Source organism: Lepidochelys olivacea (genome assembly GCF_965140295.1).
Source record: "Lepidochelys olivacea isolate rLepOli2 genome assembly, chromosome: 1".
NCBI lineage: Eukaryota > Metazoa > Chordata > Testudines > Cheloniidae > Lepidochelys > Lepidochelys olivacea.
Window position 1 is genome coordinate 153,868,459 of NC_140411.1, and position 18,200 is coordinate 153,886,658.

Sequence of the window (18,200 nt, forward strand, 5' to 3'; positions counted from 1 at the left end):
CACAGCAAAATGACTGACCAAGTATTATTACTATTTTATCAACTACAGCTGGTTAATAACATAGTTAAAGCATCCTGACTGGTTAATAATTAAATCACACAGCGTTTTAATATGTGCTGCAAAGAGCCGCAGGAGACATGTTATGCGCTGTTTATGACTCGGGAGCTTCAGTCTGCTTTAGCGTAAATGACTCCTTCTACATTTGATGACCCTGTTTTTGTTAGAAGTCATCTTCAGCTGTAAAAGTGAGGGGACACCAAGTCTTTATGGAACAGAGGTAACCTTGGAACTGAAATGAGTCATCCCTCAGAATGAGGTACACTTGAGAGAGATGCACTCAGCCAGCCTTTGTGTGCAGCTTAATTTATGTAAGGCAGTGAGTCATAACTAGAATTTTGGAAGTGATAAAAAGTCATTTGTTTCATTTAAATGCTGAGTGTAATTGTAAAACAGTTTCATCTGGGCTTTTATTTTTTGTCTTATAAACACTCTACCTATTAGCACTTCTTTTCCTACCAGAGATTAGCAAGTTTTCAATAGCCATATGACTCCTATGTTTTATATAACAGTATTATATTCCATACTTACCAGCTGCAGTGCTGCTCACTAGTGCACTGTCACCTGTACTCTGGGATGCCTTTCTGCTGGAGCTTAAAAAGCACAACTATTAACTTCCATGTTTCTTTCTGACTTTACTTCTATGGTTTGGAGAGAAAAAACATGACACATAGGTAGCAGGTTCCTGTTAGGGGGCTTATTCCTTCACCCACTTACTTCCCTGGTCCTTCTCACATGAACAGTGAGCAACAATACCTGAAGTCCAAAGATGCAAACAATTCCATGTTTATTGGGGTGAACTTCCAGCAAGCATGATTCCAGTTTCCCTCCTTAGTGTCCTCCTTCCCAGCTCTGATACCACAGAGCCTTACACCTGTGTCCTTGTTCCCATTCCTGCCCTCAGCCAAACATGATTCCAATTTCCTTACCCCTGTTCCCATCTCCCCCACCCTGCCTGATTGACTGCAGACTATATAGTAAAACTTGAGTTCAGCTTAGCTATACCTTAACCAATCATTTTCCTGAAATTTAACTAACCAATCCTAACATATTGTAACATGATTATGTAACCAATTATATCCCACCACCTTAATTAGTTTACACCCAGCAAAATTAATTATAAGCAGACAGAAACAATCACAGAACCAGACAGAGATTATACAGACAAACAATAGCAAAGTAGGAACTATAATGACAAAACAATACAGAAGTGAGGATTTCACATCCCAGCTATTGATAAGTGAGTTCTTGCCAGACAGGATGCTATCAAACTAAGTTTCCTTTTACATTTTCTAGGCACTTCCCTTTCTCTGGAGGTGATAGGCACTATCGGGACAGGATTGTATTACTAACAGCCCAATAGCACCTCCTTTCAATGTGACTAATTTGGAATGTGAGGATATGACCGTTCACTTTCCATCTTATGGCTGCCTCGGTTGCTTAGCCAAAGACCTTAGCCTAAGAACAGGGCCTCAGACTGTCACAGTAAGAGAAGGCCCCTACGCTGGCAGACAGTGATTTTGATTCTTTCTTTTATACCTCTATAACTAGCCAAGTGATAAGAATACACCTAAATTCTTAGAGTACAGGCCTTTGCAGACAGGCCTGAATATCTATATCCTAACAGTTCCTGACTCCCAGCCCTGCCCTGTGTTTTTCTGGGAGAGGTTAGAGGTAGACAGATAGGATGAGATTTTGTGTTTTGTCTGTAAGAGGGCACCTTGGGGGAGTGGGAGCTAAGCCACTTTAGTACGCTCCTGATTCTGGACTGTTCTGCTTCCCTCCATATAATTTAGACAAGTCCAGGCTCCTGTTTATGTTACTTCACCCTTACTGGGCTGCCCAAAATGTAGACCCACCCTGAGAGACCGCTGCCAACCCCCAACCTCTCCACCACATCCTTCATACCAAGGTTTGCAAGGGGGTCTTCAGAAGGTAGACTCACTGCTATCTCCCACACTCCCTGACTCTTCCCCCAGCCAGACCGGGCACTTTTGGCCTCTTCCCCTTATACTGCTCTGGCCTTTTTACCCAGAGTAAAAGAAGTGGAGCCTGGGTAAAAATCTCACCCATAGACTATTGGTGATGGCTACCCACATAGCCTCTTTTCCTCTCTGGCTTGCACTTCTGCAGTGGGATTTCCTTGGTTTTGTTCTCTCATGTATCAGACAGTAGCAGGGAACATATTGTCCTGTTGCATACTGTGTTGTAGTTGCAAAAACCAGTATTTTAATAACTCAGTGAATTTCACCAGTTCCAAGAACAGAGGTAGGATATTGCACCCGAACCGTTAGCTCCATAGAGTCCAGATGTTACTTCCTGTAACAGGACTACAGGGTTTTGCAAGATTTTCAGGGAGATGAAGGCATATATTATCTGAACATTGACTGTAGGAAGACTAATCTAGGGGAGCATCCTCCTAGTTATTTTTAAAATCAGCTAAAATGCCATTTTTGTGATATTTGAATTGATAGGCTGCGTACATATGAAATCTGTCGGACAGATGTACACACAAAATGCAATAGCAACAGAGAAACATTAAAGTAGGTGTGTATCTAAACAAGTCTAACCCCAGAAAGGTTTTTTCTTTAATAATAGCTATTACCTTAGCGTTATAAATATTTTTCTGCAATTTCTCTTTTGTCAGTATGCCCCCAGAATTCTTCCAGTAGAGGACTGATTTTTCTTTTTACTGTGCGTGCCAGTGGATCTCCATTTTCCCCGAATCTCTGCATGCTTTAACATCATTTTATTCTTCTCTGTTATAATTCCCATTAATTTGTTCTTCTTCTTTTTTACAGCATCACTTTTGCTATTTTAGTTTACACATGCATACTTCAGAAAGTGCTTCTGGTTTACTTTCAGAGCTTTCTCTATTCCTGTCCTGTGTTCAGAGCACTGCATTTCTGACAGGCTGTGAGTTGTGCTCCAGTCACGAAGACTGTGTTCATATGCCTCCGATTCAGTGTCTTATTCTGTAGCCATTGCCTGACTAACCTGGAGTTCTCACATGTTAACTCCATAAGACAGCTTTCCCTTTGCCAATGCTCAGCTTTAACTCTGTCACCTAGAGTAGGCATTGTGGCAAGAAAAGTATTTTTTCTTGCCACAACTATGATCTTCTTTTTCCAACCAGTTGGTGAGCTGAGTATCCTCCTGGGTGTAGTTATGACCCACCAGATCTTCTGCAAGTGTTTTGAGACCCAATTTTGGTTGTTCTTGAGACCTGGCCTTCTAGGATTATAGGCTTGTATGCCTTTAGTGTACACACAGGTTTTCCATTCTCTTCCATGCTTAAGGCGCATGACTGCCACTTCCATAGTTCATCCAATGCTTAAACTCTGTTCGATATAAGCTCTGGCTTACTTGGTGTTCTGTGAAGCTTGACTGATGAACAATTTTGCACTATTTAGATCTTGATCTCTCTGTCCATGTCAGCTGACTCACATGTGAGTGTGGATCAGTTTGTCAATGCCTCACCTGGTTCTTATCTCACTTGTCTGAAGTCATATGTTTCCTACACCACAATCCTTTTTGTAAAGAAGTGGTCAGGCACAATGCTCACTCTTTCTCAAGGCTATCCTCACCTCTGCTAACCGGTTAGTTGACCAGTGATATATAAATATCATTGCCCTCTTTGTCCACAAAGTAGCAGAAGTGAAACTTGGAATTTCAATATCAAGTAGAGCTGACAGATTTCGGAGTCTGCTTGTCTATTTCTGCCATTGTTGAGTCACTGCTCCATCCTCATAGATAGTGAATGCTGGGCATGTCAGGAAATACAAATACCATGCTGCTTTTTAATTTTTGTTTGTTGCTCACTTTATTATCTTTGTTTTCTTTCAGAACCTTTCTTTCAGAACATGCTCCTTCACCCCCTTTAAGTTTTCTATTCCTTTGTTGTTGTAGACTTTGAGAAGTTCCTCTTTAAGTATTTTCAGTACCGTGAGTTGTTGCACTATTGCCCAAATCAAAGACAACTGCCATATTGTCCCTGTTAGCTTCTTTTGCCATCAAAAAGCTTCTATGTGGCCCACAGAACCCAAACTAAGAGATTCTTGTCACTCACTTCATGAGAACGGCCATACTGGGTCAGACCAAAGGTCCATCTAGCCCAGTATCCTGTCTTCCGACAGTGGCACATGCCAGGTGCCCCAGAGGGAATGAACAGAACAGGTAAGCATCAAGTGATCCACCCCTGTCACTCATTCCCAGCTTCTGGCAAACAGAGGCTAGGGACCCCATCCCTGTCCATCCTGGCTAATAGCCACTCATGGATCTATCAAATGATGAGTGCTCATATTATGGTAGCACCTAGAGATCCCAACCAAACCAGGTCTCTATTGTACTAGGTGTGGTATATACACGTAGTAAAAGACAGTCCCTGCCCTGGAGACTTTACAGTTTAAATAGATAAAATGGGAAACAGAGGTAAAGTGACTGGCCCAGGGTGTCACAGCAAGTCAGTGGCAGAGCCAGGAATAGAAGACAGGTCTCCTGACTCCCACTCTGAAGCACTATCCACTGAACCACGCTGCCTCCTGTACAAATATGTTTTCTGGCTACCCCACTAGATTTATGTTTTAAATTATGCCAAATTATTGACTCATTAGTCAAATGCATGCTATAATTGAATCCTGTATGATTAATATTGTCAATAATTTACAGTATCAACTCAAGCTGGTGTTACAGTTTGTGGCTGGCTAGAAAGAAAATCAGATGATGAGATAGACCTGAAACTTCCTAATTAACTAAACTAGCCTCTTCCACTTTCAGAAGGAGAGGCTTGCGGCATGGCTTCCTTTAAAATAAGCAAGCAAACAAAAATAACAACAACTGATGTGTATTCAGTTTGTGTTTTTTCTGAAATTTTCTGATAAGCTGCAGCCCAGGGTAGGGACTGCATGAAACCTGGAAACTAAGTCTCGACATGAAAAGAAATAGATTGTATGGGCAACTTTAATCATATAGGTGGGTCTTTTCAGTAAAGAGCAGAAGCCAAGTTTTGTTGCATTTCAGAGCACTCCCAGACTGCCAAAGGGAGGCAATCATGTGGGGGAAAGGGCTCCAGACTTTAAGAACATTCAGTTTTGTGGTTTTACTTAAAACCAAAATACTTGGTTGTCATGCCTAAAATGAAAAGGGAAACTGTAGTGCAATCTTGGCCAACTGGATAAAATACCTAAGGCCGCGTACTAGGGTTGAGGGTGGAATGACAGCAGAGAAAAGTCACATGTCACTCTCTGTGGCTTCATTGTCATGGTCCTGGTTTAACCTAGATTGTTACCATTACAGCAAAAGTCTCTTGCTGTATTCCTTCTGTGCAGTTTTACAAGCAGTGAACTCTAAAATAGAAAAAGGAGAAGTGCAAACCATACAGGGTAGCTCCTAAGCTTCCTCAGAGCTCCTTCCTCTGGATTTGGGTCAGCACAACGCCCTTGTATCTCGCAACCATTTTTAAGGCTGCGTTTCTCAATGTTTTAGCATGGGCCGCATTTTAATATAAAGTTGGCTGTGTGGACCATCTCTGCTCCTATTTGCCATCCCATAGCATCTCTGTGGCCAAACTGGCTACATGAGAACATCACATAGGAAAGTATTTAATATATGTTTGCTTCTTTTAATGCAGTTTAGCATCTGGAAATAAAGAGGAGCTGGCACCATAGGAGTGGCCAGCTTTCCATGGCCCACCAACAAGTGCCTCACACACTACAGTTTGTAACTTCAGTTTTAAAGTAATGAGCCCAAAGAGGCTCAGTTGCAACTAATTAGCTCCCAGCTGGGAGTTCCACCCTGCTACTACTGTACCCTAGATGGGAATTAACCCCTGAAACTAGAGGCTTGGCATGGCCTCCTCTGAGGACACCACTAGAACGGGATACAGTGGGGCTTTTGGGGATGCAGGGAAAATCTGTCCAGCTGTTACTCTCCAATACCCTGTATCCACCAAGTCCTATCCTGTTCTTTTGTAAACCCCTAATAGTATTCCAGAAACATCCTTTCAGCCAGTGATCTGCCTACGAGTCATTTGCATTATGATTCCAGCTGGTGAAATGGTTGTAGCTGTGCCGGGAGGAGATGCAATTGCCTGCCAGCTACAAGGACAAACCAAATTGGCAATGCTGGGCTTACTACTGGGGATTTGTGAAGCCTCCCAAAGGATGATATGGGCCTGGGGTGAAGTCAGGCACCAGAGATTGGCTCTCAAGTACTTTTCTATGAATTACATTAAATATCCCAAATGTTGCTATTTTTGACACAAAAAAGCTGTGGCCACTGTCAGAAATTACGATATTTTTGCCCTGGAACAAGTCCACAAAAGTTGCTTTGGAGAGGCCATCTCTGGGAGAGAAAGGGGAGTTCCCTCTCTATTCTTGTTCAGGCCCCCAGATCTTTGCTGAGACTGTCTACATGGATGCTTGTCCACTATGCCAAACCCCAAGTCTTTTAATTTAAATAATTGTTCAATGGCAATGGCTTTTGGCTACTACAATACAACAGCAAACTGGGCGGGAACGGGTGACCTAGGGCTCTAGATCATGTTTCAAGTCCTCTCATCCTTACTGGGGGCACAGGGGAAAGAGTGAACATATTTGGTTTTATCTTTGTATAAAAAGCATATTGCCCTGGAGTTACTATGGTACATCCAGAGATGCTTATTTTAAATAAGCCCCTTTTTTGAAAAGGACCTTCAATTGGTCTGATCAGCAGAACTGTGGAGCTCATTTCCAGTTGCTCCTTCTTGGGTCTTGCATATACTGAGTATTTGCCCCCACTTCCAGCCATCAATGGTATATACGGGTATAGCTGCCCTGGTACAAACCCTAACTGTAAACTGACAGAGCCACTATTTGTACTGGTGGCATTTACCTCAGTTTGAAACCTCTACCACTACTAACTGTGGCTTTCCTTAACTATACAAATTTGTACTGCTGCAGCTACACCAATGGCCGTAACTGGGGCAAATCCTCAGTGCAGACACGGACTGACCGTGAGTGCCCATAGCTGGTTTTAAAATGTTGACGATTGCTAAACCTTTTGATACATGTGCAAAGCTAAAAATAGAAATAGGAATTTCACTCCACTTGACTCCCAGTAGACTTGGAGTGGGATTTTCAAAGCATCTAAGTGTCATAGGAGTACAATTCTCCTTGGCTTTCAAGACAACTTCTCTTTGTAGATCACCTAAGAGCTTTTGAAAATCCTGCCCTTTACCTTTTGATAGCTATATATATTTCTGCTATGAAAACACTACAATAAAAGTTTAAGTCAAGGTGAAGCAATAACACTCTGCTATATATAAGACGGGGTTCTCAAACTTCATTGCACCGTGACCCACGTCTGATAACAAAAATTACTACACGACCCAGGGGGGCAAAGCCGAAGCCCAAGGGCTTCAGCCCCAGGTGGGAGGCCTGTAGTCTGAGGCCTGTAGTCTGAGCCCCGCTGCCCAGCGCTGAAATCAAAGCCTGAGCCCTGCTGCTCAGCCGGGCGGTGGGACTCAGGCTTTGGCTTTGGGCCCATGGGCCCCAGAAAGTCTAATGCCAGACCTGGTGACCCCATTAAAATGGGGTCATGACCCACTTTGGGGGCCTAACCCACAGTTTGAGAACTGCTGGTATAAGACAAGGGGGTATACTCATTTAGTTGTCTTTTCTTGGATTTAAGGGGGTATACTCATTCAGTTGTCTTTTCTTGGATTTAAGTTCAGCTGTAGGATGCTTTTTTTCGCTCAGCTTTGTAAAGTCTTATTGCTGGTTTCTGGAGTGACCATCCTGTGACTGCTACAGGTTTGATCAAAGCAATGCTCCACACATGACAGCTACTCATAATTGAAGGTGGCAAAGTTACACTCACTAGTGTAACTAGTGTTGTCACCACTCCTGGCACCTTTTGCCACTTGTTTGCTGAATCTCCAAAATCATAATTGCGGTATTGTTATTTGCTTGTGAGGAACACTATGGATATCTGAAGGGGCTCACAATAAGCTGGATTGGTGATGGAAACAATGTCCTGAACTCCATCCTGATGAGTGCTGCTAAATTTGGAATGCATCTGCGTGTCGCTACTCCAAAGGTAAGAGAGTCCTGCACTTCGAGGAAGGGAAGTAAAACTTTCTAAGACTCAAGTTCTATTCTCAGACACTTGCATACCTCCTAGAAGCTGTGTATCTGGCTAGCCTGTGCATAGGCCACACAAGTGTGAAGAGGTTCCTCCCCCATCATTGTGCCACCACAATGTAGCCCACAGTGAAAACATGCTGAATTATTATTTATTTCTAGAGGGGCTAAAGTGCAGTTTCATGCAAAGAAAGAGATAAGCTCTCTACCCCACATTACTTACAGTCTAAAAAAGACCACCATTATGTGCTTCACTATGGGGTCTCAGTACCTTGATTTAAGGAGATCCCCAGGAAGACATAGTGTAACACCATCAGACCCCGGTTATTGATAGGTGGGATTGAACCTGGGACTTCTGGAGCTTAGTGCATGAGCCAAAAGTCAACTGGCTCTTAACTAAGGCTGTAGAGCAGACTCATTTAATTCTTTCTAACTGGTCTTGGTGCCACTAGATGGGACAGAACACCAGACGCAGACAGTGTGTGGTTTACAATAGCACATAGCCTATACCAGTGTTTCACAACCTTTTCAAGTTGGCAACCACTTATTCAAAGTAAACAAACACCAAACCACTTTATATTTACTATAGAAGTATTCCAGTGAGAACAATGCTAAGGCAATATAATTTATTTGTGTGTGTCCTGGAAGGTTGACAGAGAATACTTCCCTTAAAGGGTAAGGATGTGTGGGGAGTGGAGGAGTGAGATTTTCTTTGCTTTAGATTATAATAAAATTTTCAACATCTCATGATGCCCCTGATTTCCTTTCTGGTTCATCAGTTCAGAAACACTGGCTTAGGCACAGCAGATGGAGAGGAACAGGGTGTCAAGCTGGAATATAAATCTCCTTATCTTTGCTATTTGGTATCATAGTTGCCTTAATCTCAATGGATATGCACGTTTTGTTTGGTAGATTTTTTACATAGATTTGCTTTTATATATAAATTAAAATGCAACATGACTCATTGGGGCAGGGACTGCCCTTCTACAGTGTGTTTGTGTTGTACTCTACCTAATGAGGTCCTGATCCTGACTGGGGCCTTTCAGCACCTACTTAAATATAAATAATAGAATTGTGCAGGGGATGGACACTGGGCTTCCCAAAATTTTGCTTTGTTCCAAATCGGAATGAAACTTGAAAGTTTCAGAAGTCTCTGGAAAGGAAAATTACAAAGAACTCCTTGTTTTACATTGACTGAAATTTTTCATTTAGACAAAATTGTTTTGTTTTAATTTTAATTTAAAAATCTGATAACATATAGTATAATACAGAATAAAAAATCAAGACAAAGTTATTTCAAAATGAAAAATTGAAATAATCTGTTTCAAAAGTGTCAAAATGGAATGTTTTAACATTGTTGGAACACCTTGTTGATGAGGCCTGGCCTGGCCTGGCCTGGCCGGAATAACTAACACCTGGAGGGAGGTCTCAACAGTTTTTGGAGGATAGGATTAGGGTGATAAAGAGATCAGTAGGCTGAAAACAGAACATTTGTGCTAAATAAGCTAAATAAATATGTCAGCAGGCTAAAAAGACAGAATGTCTGAGCCAGCTAAGATAAGAGGGAGAACACCCAGAGAAACATTTACTAGTAACAAGAATAACAATATATGGACAGAATATGCTTCACAGGGATTGGTTCCTGCAACATAATCAAACCAATCCCAAAACGTATAATGCAATGTTTAGTAAATGCAATGTGTAACTCTCTATATATAAAAGAAGTGGTTTGCTGAGTAACTTTGAATGTGTGGTATGCCCTACCCACTCCCTGCGTTTGTGTCTGATCAACTCAGCTTTGCATTGCTGTATGCCAAGTAAAAATATCAGTGACGATGTCTGGAGTAGAACAGAGTTCTTGGGAGGCCACGTGGAAACAGTTCTCGAAGGGAATTCCAACACACCTTTCCCCAGTTTTTCTCCAAAATGTAATTTCAGTAAAATCGACGCAGTTTTGCAGAGCATTTTGATTTAGACAGAACAGCATTCTCCCATGGGAAATGGTTCCATCAAAGTTTTTCTGACCAGCTCAATAAAATAATAATGTAAATGTGCATTGTAACGTTATCATCTTTTTGACAGGGCTTTGAACCGGACCCCAACATAGTTAAAGTAGCTGAAGGGTACTCCAAAGAGGTATGAGCCAGTATGTTAAATATGGTTTACTTTATGTTTTAAATGAAGTTGTCTGACCTCCCCTGCCTTATTCACATTAGTATGGCACCAAATTGTTTTTCACAACTGACCCCTTGGAAGCTGCAAGTGGAGCCAACGTCCTAGTTACGGACACATGGATAAGTATGGGACAAGAAGAGGAGAAGGCAGAGCGAATGAAGGCTTTTCAAGGTTACCAGATCACAATTCAGGTAAAGGTCAAGTTGACAGTGTTTCCAGCTCTTGTGAATGTTTTGTGAGTGATGGTATTTCAGAGGGCTTTGGAGCTGGTCTTGCGATGATGCGAGAAGCTCCTGCCCCCTTGTAAAGTTCAGCCCTGCCAGAAGGTGGCTGAGTCTCTCCCCTTCACTTGCTGTTCTCACGGCGGGAGGGAAGGGGAGATCAAAGTGCCCAGCAGCTCAGGGATGCTCCTCTCCCTTCTCCCATAAGAAACACAGACAGGACTGTGCCTCTGCTCCTCCCCCACCCCCCTGCAGTACCTGGCCTGGGAAGGGGCAGAGGGGGGTGAAGAGCCCCTAGAGCCGCCCCCTCCAGCCTGGTAAGGGAAGAAGCCCCTTCCCCACCCCCCGCAGGTCTATGAGAAAGGAATGAAGAACACCAGGAGAAGCAGAGCTGAGTGGGCTGGATGGGGGGAGGGGAGGGTGGAGGCTGATGGGGTAGGGGAACTGAACTGAGGGTGGGGGCTGGGTGAGGGCAAAACTGAGGCGGGAAGGGGACAGGATTAATTGCTGGGCAGAGGGTGGGCAGATTAGGGGTGAGAATTCCTGCAGCAGAGGCCAGAATCACCTTACCCAATACATTTGGGAGAGTGGACAGCAGTAGCTGCCACACATAGACACACTGGGGATGGGCTCGGGTTGTTTAAAAATTAAAAAACAGACCAAAAAACCACAATATAATCTTTTTAAAAAAATCTCCTGATTTTTTTGGGGAGGCAGGTGAAGTGTCGGACTCATGATTTTTGATCTCTTGAGGTTGGCAGTACAGAGTTTATTTGTTCTGGTCCACTTCTGTAGATTCCATTTTTAAAGATCAACACCATCAAAGCACTCATTTGGTAGTTCTTATGAGGAAATGTCATGGGTATTGGTGTATACTTCACACCAATGCAAAGCCCCCTAACCAACACAATTGCTATCTGAGTTACCTGAGGCTTCCCCGCCAAGCTTTCTCTTTCAGTCTGGCCTTTCTGGATGGGCTCTTACTGAATGCATAAATCTGGGGCACAAACAGAGGGGAGAGTCAAGGCTCTGCTTTCTCCCCTTTTCAAGGACTCTTTATTTAACCTTCTGGTCCTCCCAGCCAACTCTCCTTATTATATCCACACTCCAAGAGAAGATCCTTTGACTGTTTCTCAGGCTAAGTTGCAATAATGCTCATATTGCAATTCATAGAGAACACAGCCAGGACACCATGTTGGGCAGATTTGTATGTATCTGTAAATGGGCAAAGCTTTAAATAAATATTTTTAAAAACCCATTTAGCTGAAATATTTATCAGAGCAACAACTGCTAGAGATAATGGAAACAAAATATTAGCGATTGGAATATAAATAATGACATTTTAGTCTCTGTTAGAATCAGTGATCTAACTGATCATGTTTTAACTCTCGGTCCCCAGAATGCTAGTAGGAGGCATGGTTCAACTTGCTTAAAATGCTGTAATCCTTTGTTCATCTATTAGATTGATGTATTATGAGTTACTGATGTCAAAAGAATTGACCAAGGCCTTTTTAGGCCTGTCTTAATATGCAGTTATTGACATTATCCATATATTTTGTTGGCATGTGGTGTTACTGTCCAGGGTGTACTTATTGATTGACCTGCTGCTTCACCACAATTTTTACTCTCCTTTCAAAGACAAAAGTCTAGTGATGAAATCCTGGCCCCACTGAAATCAATGGTAAAATTCCCATTGACTTGAATGGGCCCAGGATGTCACCATGGATTCTTATCTTATTTGCACTCGTATCAATCTGGACTAACTCTGCTGACATCAGTGGAATTACTTGGGGTTCGCACCAAGTGTAAATGAGATCAGAATCTGGCCCAAACCAGTTGCTCACCACTTAAAGATCTTGCTAATGTACCATCACATCACTCAACTCTTTCATGCTTTTTTATCTTTAGACTGGAAAATATGCAGCCTCTGACTGGACCTTTTTACACTGTTTACCAAGAAAGCCAGAAGAAGTTGATGATGAAGTATTTTATTCTCCACAATCACTGGTTTTCCAGGAGGCTGAAAACAGAAAATGGACAATTATGGTATGAAAAGCAAATAACAGTTTGGGCATGGGTGGCCGGTGACCTGGCTGTTGGGGGCAGCTAGTCCCTCCCCTTGTGTCCAAAACCCCACCTCACCTCTCCTGTTCTGTCCCCCTCCCCTTCAGGAGCCCAGAGCACCCCCACCACAGACTCCGGCCCCAACTCCAGGCAGCCACGGGGCGAGGCCCCAGCCCTGGTGCTCCGGGCAGCAGCACGGTCAGCCCTGGTGTGCCAGGCGGTGCAGCCGTAGTACCAGCCCCCTGAGTCCCTACAGGAGGCAGGCCAGCCAGTACCAGCCAGCCCGGGCCAGCTAGGGAGCTGGGAACCACAGAGAGGGGGCCTGGCCTGGGGGTGGAGCATGGGCAGGGCCATGCTAGGCTGTTTGGGGAGGCACAGCCTACCTCTGCCTACGATACCTGCCACCCATGAGTTCGGGGTTAGGCAGTACTTGACTATCGTTCTACCCTTCAATCCAGATTTGAATTTAGCATGACTTCTCAGTAAAGCCCGTGCCTTAATATAAATGTTTCAAAACCCTACCCTAATATGTCATGGTTTTAAGTGCATCAAATGTCAACTCTTTCCTGCTTGTACCTAAATCTACTCTTGCTTGACCCAGATTATTTTAATCGAGTGAGATCTACTCTTTTAACTGCAATTTATTGTATGGAAGTCATTGAGTTACACTAGCAATTAGCTTGAGCCTTGTCTACACGTAAAACTTAGGTTGACCCACCTTTGGCACTCGGGTGTGAAAACTCCATACCCCTGAGTGCTGCAGCCACACTGGTCTAAACTCCCAGTGCAGATGCTGGTCAGTCAATGGAAGAATGCTTCCATTGCCCTAACTATCATCCCTTGAGGAGGTGAAGTTACTGCTGCAATGAAAGAACCCTTCTGTCTCTGTAGCGTGTGCCTACACTGTAGGGTTACGGCACCAGCACCATAGCTATGGTAGTGTTGACAATCTCTTAGCTCCACCTCTTTCAAACACTCCAAATACCAATCCCAAGAATGGTGCTATAAAGGCTACAGTTTTAAAAAATGGTTATAGCAGATGGCATCAGAGATGGCTCTCAGAGCTGCCATGGAAGGTAGTGGGAATTTTGCTTAAAGGATTGCAAAATGAAGCCTTTGAAGTAAAAGTATGTGCTCTCTACTTACATATTGGGCTATAGCCCTGGATAACGCTAAGTGTACCATGCGAGCTACAAGAATATATTCAGCATTAAACACAAATTGTAACTCCATCCTCAGTATTCCTACCAGTGTCATATTTTTCACAACTACTAGTTACTGTAGGTTTTAGAACAGTCATGCTGACAAACATCAACCTTCTCGAAGTGAGAAAACAGAAATGGGGTCACCAGCATTCGCAGAGGAACTTGCATTTGTTCTAAGCACACCTTTCCGATCAGATATTACTGTAAAACAGTGGCAATATAAACTAGAGAAAGAACAGAAGTGCACGGTCTGTGTATACAACACATAGAGAAAAACAAATCTGATTAGATACAATCTTACTTCTCTCTGACTGCCACTTTCCAGTACTCTCATTCTACAATTGATATATCTAAAGATTGTCAGAAAGTATGAAGCAAGCAAGAAAGTTGCATGACACAATACAGCCAGGGTTTTCTATTTTATGGGGCAACAACAACTGTAGTTAAACTGGGCCAAATCTTGAGGTCCTTATTCAAGTAAAACTCCTATTGATGTCAATGGAAATTTTGCTCATGTCTGCATCGAGGGTCGAATTTTGCTCCCATATACACAAGTGCGGATCAGGAGTAACTGCAGACAGAATTCAGTTAAAAAGACTTTAGAATTTGGTCCAGTATTGATATTGGTTCTAGCATTGTTTTTCTGAACTCCACCCCTATTGTGCATTCACGTATGGTGCGCACAGAGGAAACCTATTGAATACTAACAGAACACACTAATTTTTAGACTCTTTGATGTTTTGCCATTGGAAATTCTAGAAAATAAATCTAAGCATGCAGTTTCTGCTGGGAAAAATCGTTTTCAGCACAAAGCCTTGGAACTCAAAAATATTTTTTCCCTGTTTATTTTGTTTGCAGTGTCTGTTTCCAATATGACTGGGGTTTTTTTTCCCTCCCCCTCTAGGCTGTCATGGTTTCCCTGCTGACAGATTACTCACCACAGCTGCAGAAACCTACATTTTGATGCTTGGGTTCCTGCCAAGAGAAAATATTCCTCACCAGCAGAATATTCTGGTCTGCAAATATATAGCTGTCTTTCATACAGGATCAAAGCAATGAATGATTCCTTCATAAAATTGCATAGGTTGGCTCCACTGAATGTATGATATTGCTTTGCACTCATGAAAACCTTGGAGATGATGTGAATTAAACAGTGCAGCATTGCAAGAGTAGCGCTTTTCCTAGATGCTTTAAGTTCTGTAGCTTTTATATCGATTCATGTCTTTTAAGTTTTCCAAAGCTGTAGTTTAACAAATGGATCCAACAGTATCATAAGCAGTGGTTTATGTATGGTGTGGTAGAACTAGTGTTGTAAAGCTCCAAATCTATTATATAACCACTATGCAGCTGCCCCTAAATCTACTGGGTTTTCTTGCTGATCTCGGAGCACATGTGCAGAGAACTAGCACCTCCTTACTATACTCTGGGACCTCAACATTCCCTTGTTAGTACAATTTCCCTAGTTGCACCCTGGCCACCTTGTAACCCCACCTCAGCCTGGGTTTGAGACCGCAGAGGCTCTGTCAGATTATCATAAACAGGAAAATTCCTGAGGGCTTGCTGGAGAATAGTGATGTGGTTCACACAGAGGGACTGCCACAGGGTTGGGTATGGGAGAAGAAAGATGGCAAGAAGTATGGGCTCACTATTCTTCCTCGCCCCGCTCCGTCATCCCCCCCGGACAGAATTTTGACTAACGAAGCAAGTCTTCCCTTCTTTTCATACTCTCTGTGGCAAAAACCAGAGATGAGGTGGTCCTAAGTGAATGTTGCTGTATGGCAGGAGTTTGCTAGGTTTCATCTAGCAGTGACATGTGGTGTACATACAAGTTAATCCCTCTTGGTAGTAAACAGAAGTTTGTGACAACTGTAGGTTGGTTGTGAATTTTTGAAATTTCAGTGAAAACTTGACATAAAATGTTTTCAAACCTTTCCCCAAATTTCTATCTTTTTTAAACCAGCTCTTAGATGAGTTGGAATTTTTCAAAAAGGTGAAATTCCAGCAAAAAAATATTGATGAAAAAATCTCAAAACAATCTAGTGCATTTTTTTTCTGCAGTTTTTGACTAGCTCCAAACACTATTTGATCCACTTCACAATTGGAATTCACTGCTGGGCCACACATTATTGAAACAGCATTTCATAGGGGATAAAAAAAATTCTTTTAAAACCCATTTGACTACACAGTGTGTGATTGATTCAGTTTTTCATTTGTGTATCTCTTGTCAAAATTACATTACAAAATCAGAAGAGCTTCAATAATCATGTGATTATTTTGATCTCAAAGAAGATGATCAAAGCAGTTAAGATAGATGAAGAGGGCATTTACATGGAAATAATATCCAACCCAGAAGAATGAATGTTTTACTTCCCCATTTTGTGTATGTGTATGGTGTTCGCACAGATGTGTGCACTCTGGCATATGTTTGGTTGTACTAGGTACGTCTTAGTGAATTTGGCCTCAGTGCAGCAAGGTACTTCAACATGCGTTTAGTCCCAATGAAGTTAATGGGATTAGTCACATGCTTAAAATTACCCAGCTGCCTATGTACCTTGATGAATCAAAGCCTTAATGCTTGTTGAGAGTTAGCCAATTACTTTTTGCCAATCCTTTCCCAAAATTGTATTTTGTTGCGGTTCAATGACAAGACAGCACAGAGCTTTAAGCAAGCAAACAGGCTGGTCTGCCAACGGACTTCTGCCTGTCAGCTTTCCACCCTCTCCTTTATTCTTTCTCTCCCCCCGCGCATTACATTCTCCAATAGATAAAAGGAATACACTGGCTTTGTTTAACATTATTTACCAATTTCTATCTACCGCATTCCTTGCTCTCGGGCCTTGAGCCCAGTCCTGGGAGGCTTCCCACGGTTCATGTCATCTGGGCGAGATTCCAAGGTTCATGCTCTTGAAAGGAGCTGTGTGTGCACAGCTCCTACACAACACTCAGGGTGTGCCCTGAATGTTGCCAAGCGCATGAACCTTGTATGAATCCTACAGTATTTAGGATAAAACTAATCTTATTATGGTCTGGATTAATATACTGTCATAAAAGACAGATGGCTTTTTAATAACACTTAATTTTATTGTTGATATTTTCAAGGATAAATATTTTACAATAAACTCATTTAAAAATCACCTTCTGTCTTACCTACCTCTGTGCTTTGGTTTCCTGATCTGTAAAATGGGCCTAATAATACTTCCTTACCTCACAAATGTGTTGCGAGATTTAATTAATTAGCGTATGTAAAGCATTCAAGATCTTTGGATGGAAGTTGCTGTAGATGTGCAAGGTACTATTATTCCTTCCAAATGTGTCATGAATTCATTACACCGATAAGCGAGAGATGAATGCAGATGAGGTAAGCAATGCAGAAGCAATAAAATGGAAAGATTTTATGGGAAAAATATTTTCCAGTTATTAGCAATCAAAGAACCTAAAACAAATGTATATTAGATGACAGCATGTAATGCCTTGCAGTGTCCTTCATTATGTTTATTATGCTTTAATCAGTAGAAGTGTTATTTTCATTGGTGAATGTACTTGAAGTTGTTGTTTTTTTTTAAAACATGGTTACTTGGAATGTCGTGATTGCTGCAGGGGTAGAACCCAGATCCTCCTTCTCCAGAAGCCCTGTGCCCTTCTTACTTCAGTTAAAGAAGAATCAGTTCTAGTAGTACAGGGCCTATGATACATAGGGTGACTTACATTTCCCTATGCTGAATACGGGACACCTGGTAAAATTACTTGTATTCAAGCGAGTTCAATGGCAATCAATGAGAACTATACAGTACAAATGTTCAAATTAACATCAGGTTGACTGAGCCCCTGTTAAAAAGAAACACTGCGTAGTTGGATTCTTTTTATTTACCTTTTTTTTTTTTAAGGCTTTAGGGTACACATGGGGAGCGGTGACACATGCACTCCCATACACCTCTCTCACACAGGGAGGTGGTGACTGACTGACCCTCCCCTCCCTGCCTGGTGCTTTCCACCCCTCATGCAGGGGCGGATTAGGGTTTTGTGGGGCCCCTGGTCCAGAGCAAGTGGGGGGCCCCTCTCCACCCCTTCCACCTGCCCTCCCCCTGCTCTCCTCCTGCCAGGGCAATGGGGCTGAGGCGCGGGGCTTCCCCCGCTCACCTGGCGCTCCAGCCGGGGAGCGGGGTCGGGGCACGGAGGCTTCCTTTGCTCTGCCCGCCTGGCGCTCCAGCCGGAGAGCAGGGGGAGCCCCCATTTCCCGACCCTGCTCCCCACTGGAGTGCCGGGTGGGTGGAGCAGGTCAGGGCAGCACCCATTTTTCCAGGGCCTCCCAATTGGCCGGGGCCCCTGGGCATGAGCCCCATGGGCCCAGTGGCTAATCT

General features: G+C 42.9%; 1 protein-coding gene across 1 annotated transcript in view; it reads left to right on the plus strand.

Moving 5' to 3' along the window:
* Positions 1 to 16,976, plus strand: part of OTC (ornithine transcarbamylase) — a 38,227-nt gene extending 21,251 nt beyond the window's left edge. The window contains exons 6-10 of the mRNA XM_084612933.1: positions 8,011 to 8,133; positions 10,260 to 10,313; positions 10,394 to 10,543; positions 12,482 to 12,619; positions 14,747 to 16,976. Of these exons, the coding sequence (XP_084469059.1) occupies positions 8,011 to 8,133; positions 10,260 to 10,313; positions 10,394 to 10,543; positions 12,482 to 12,619; positions 14,747 to 14,806 (525 nt within the window). The 3' untranslated portion in view covers positions 14,807 to 16,976. The remainder of the gene's footprint in view (positions 1 to 8,010; positions 8,134 to 10,259; positions 10,314 to 10,393; positions 10,544 to 12,481; positions 12,620 to 14,746) is intronic.
* Positions 16,977 to 18,200: the final 1,224 nt, after the last annotated feature.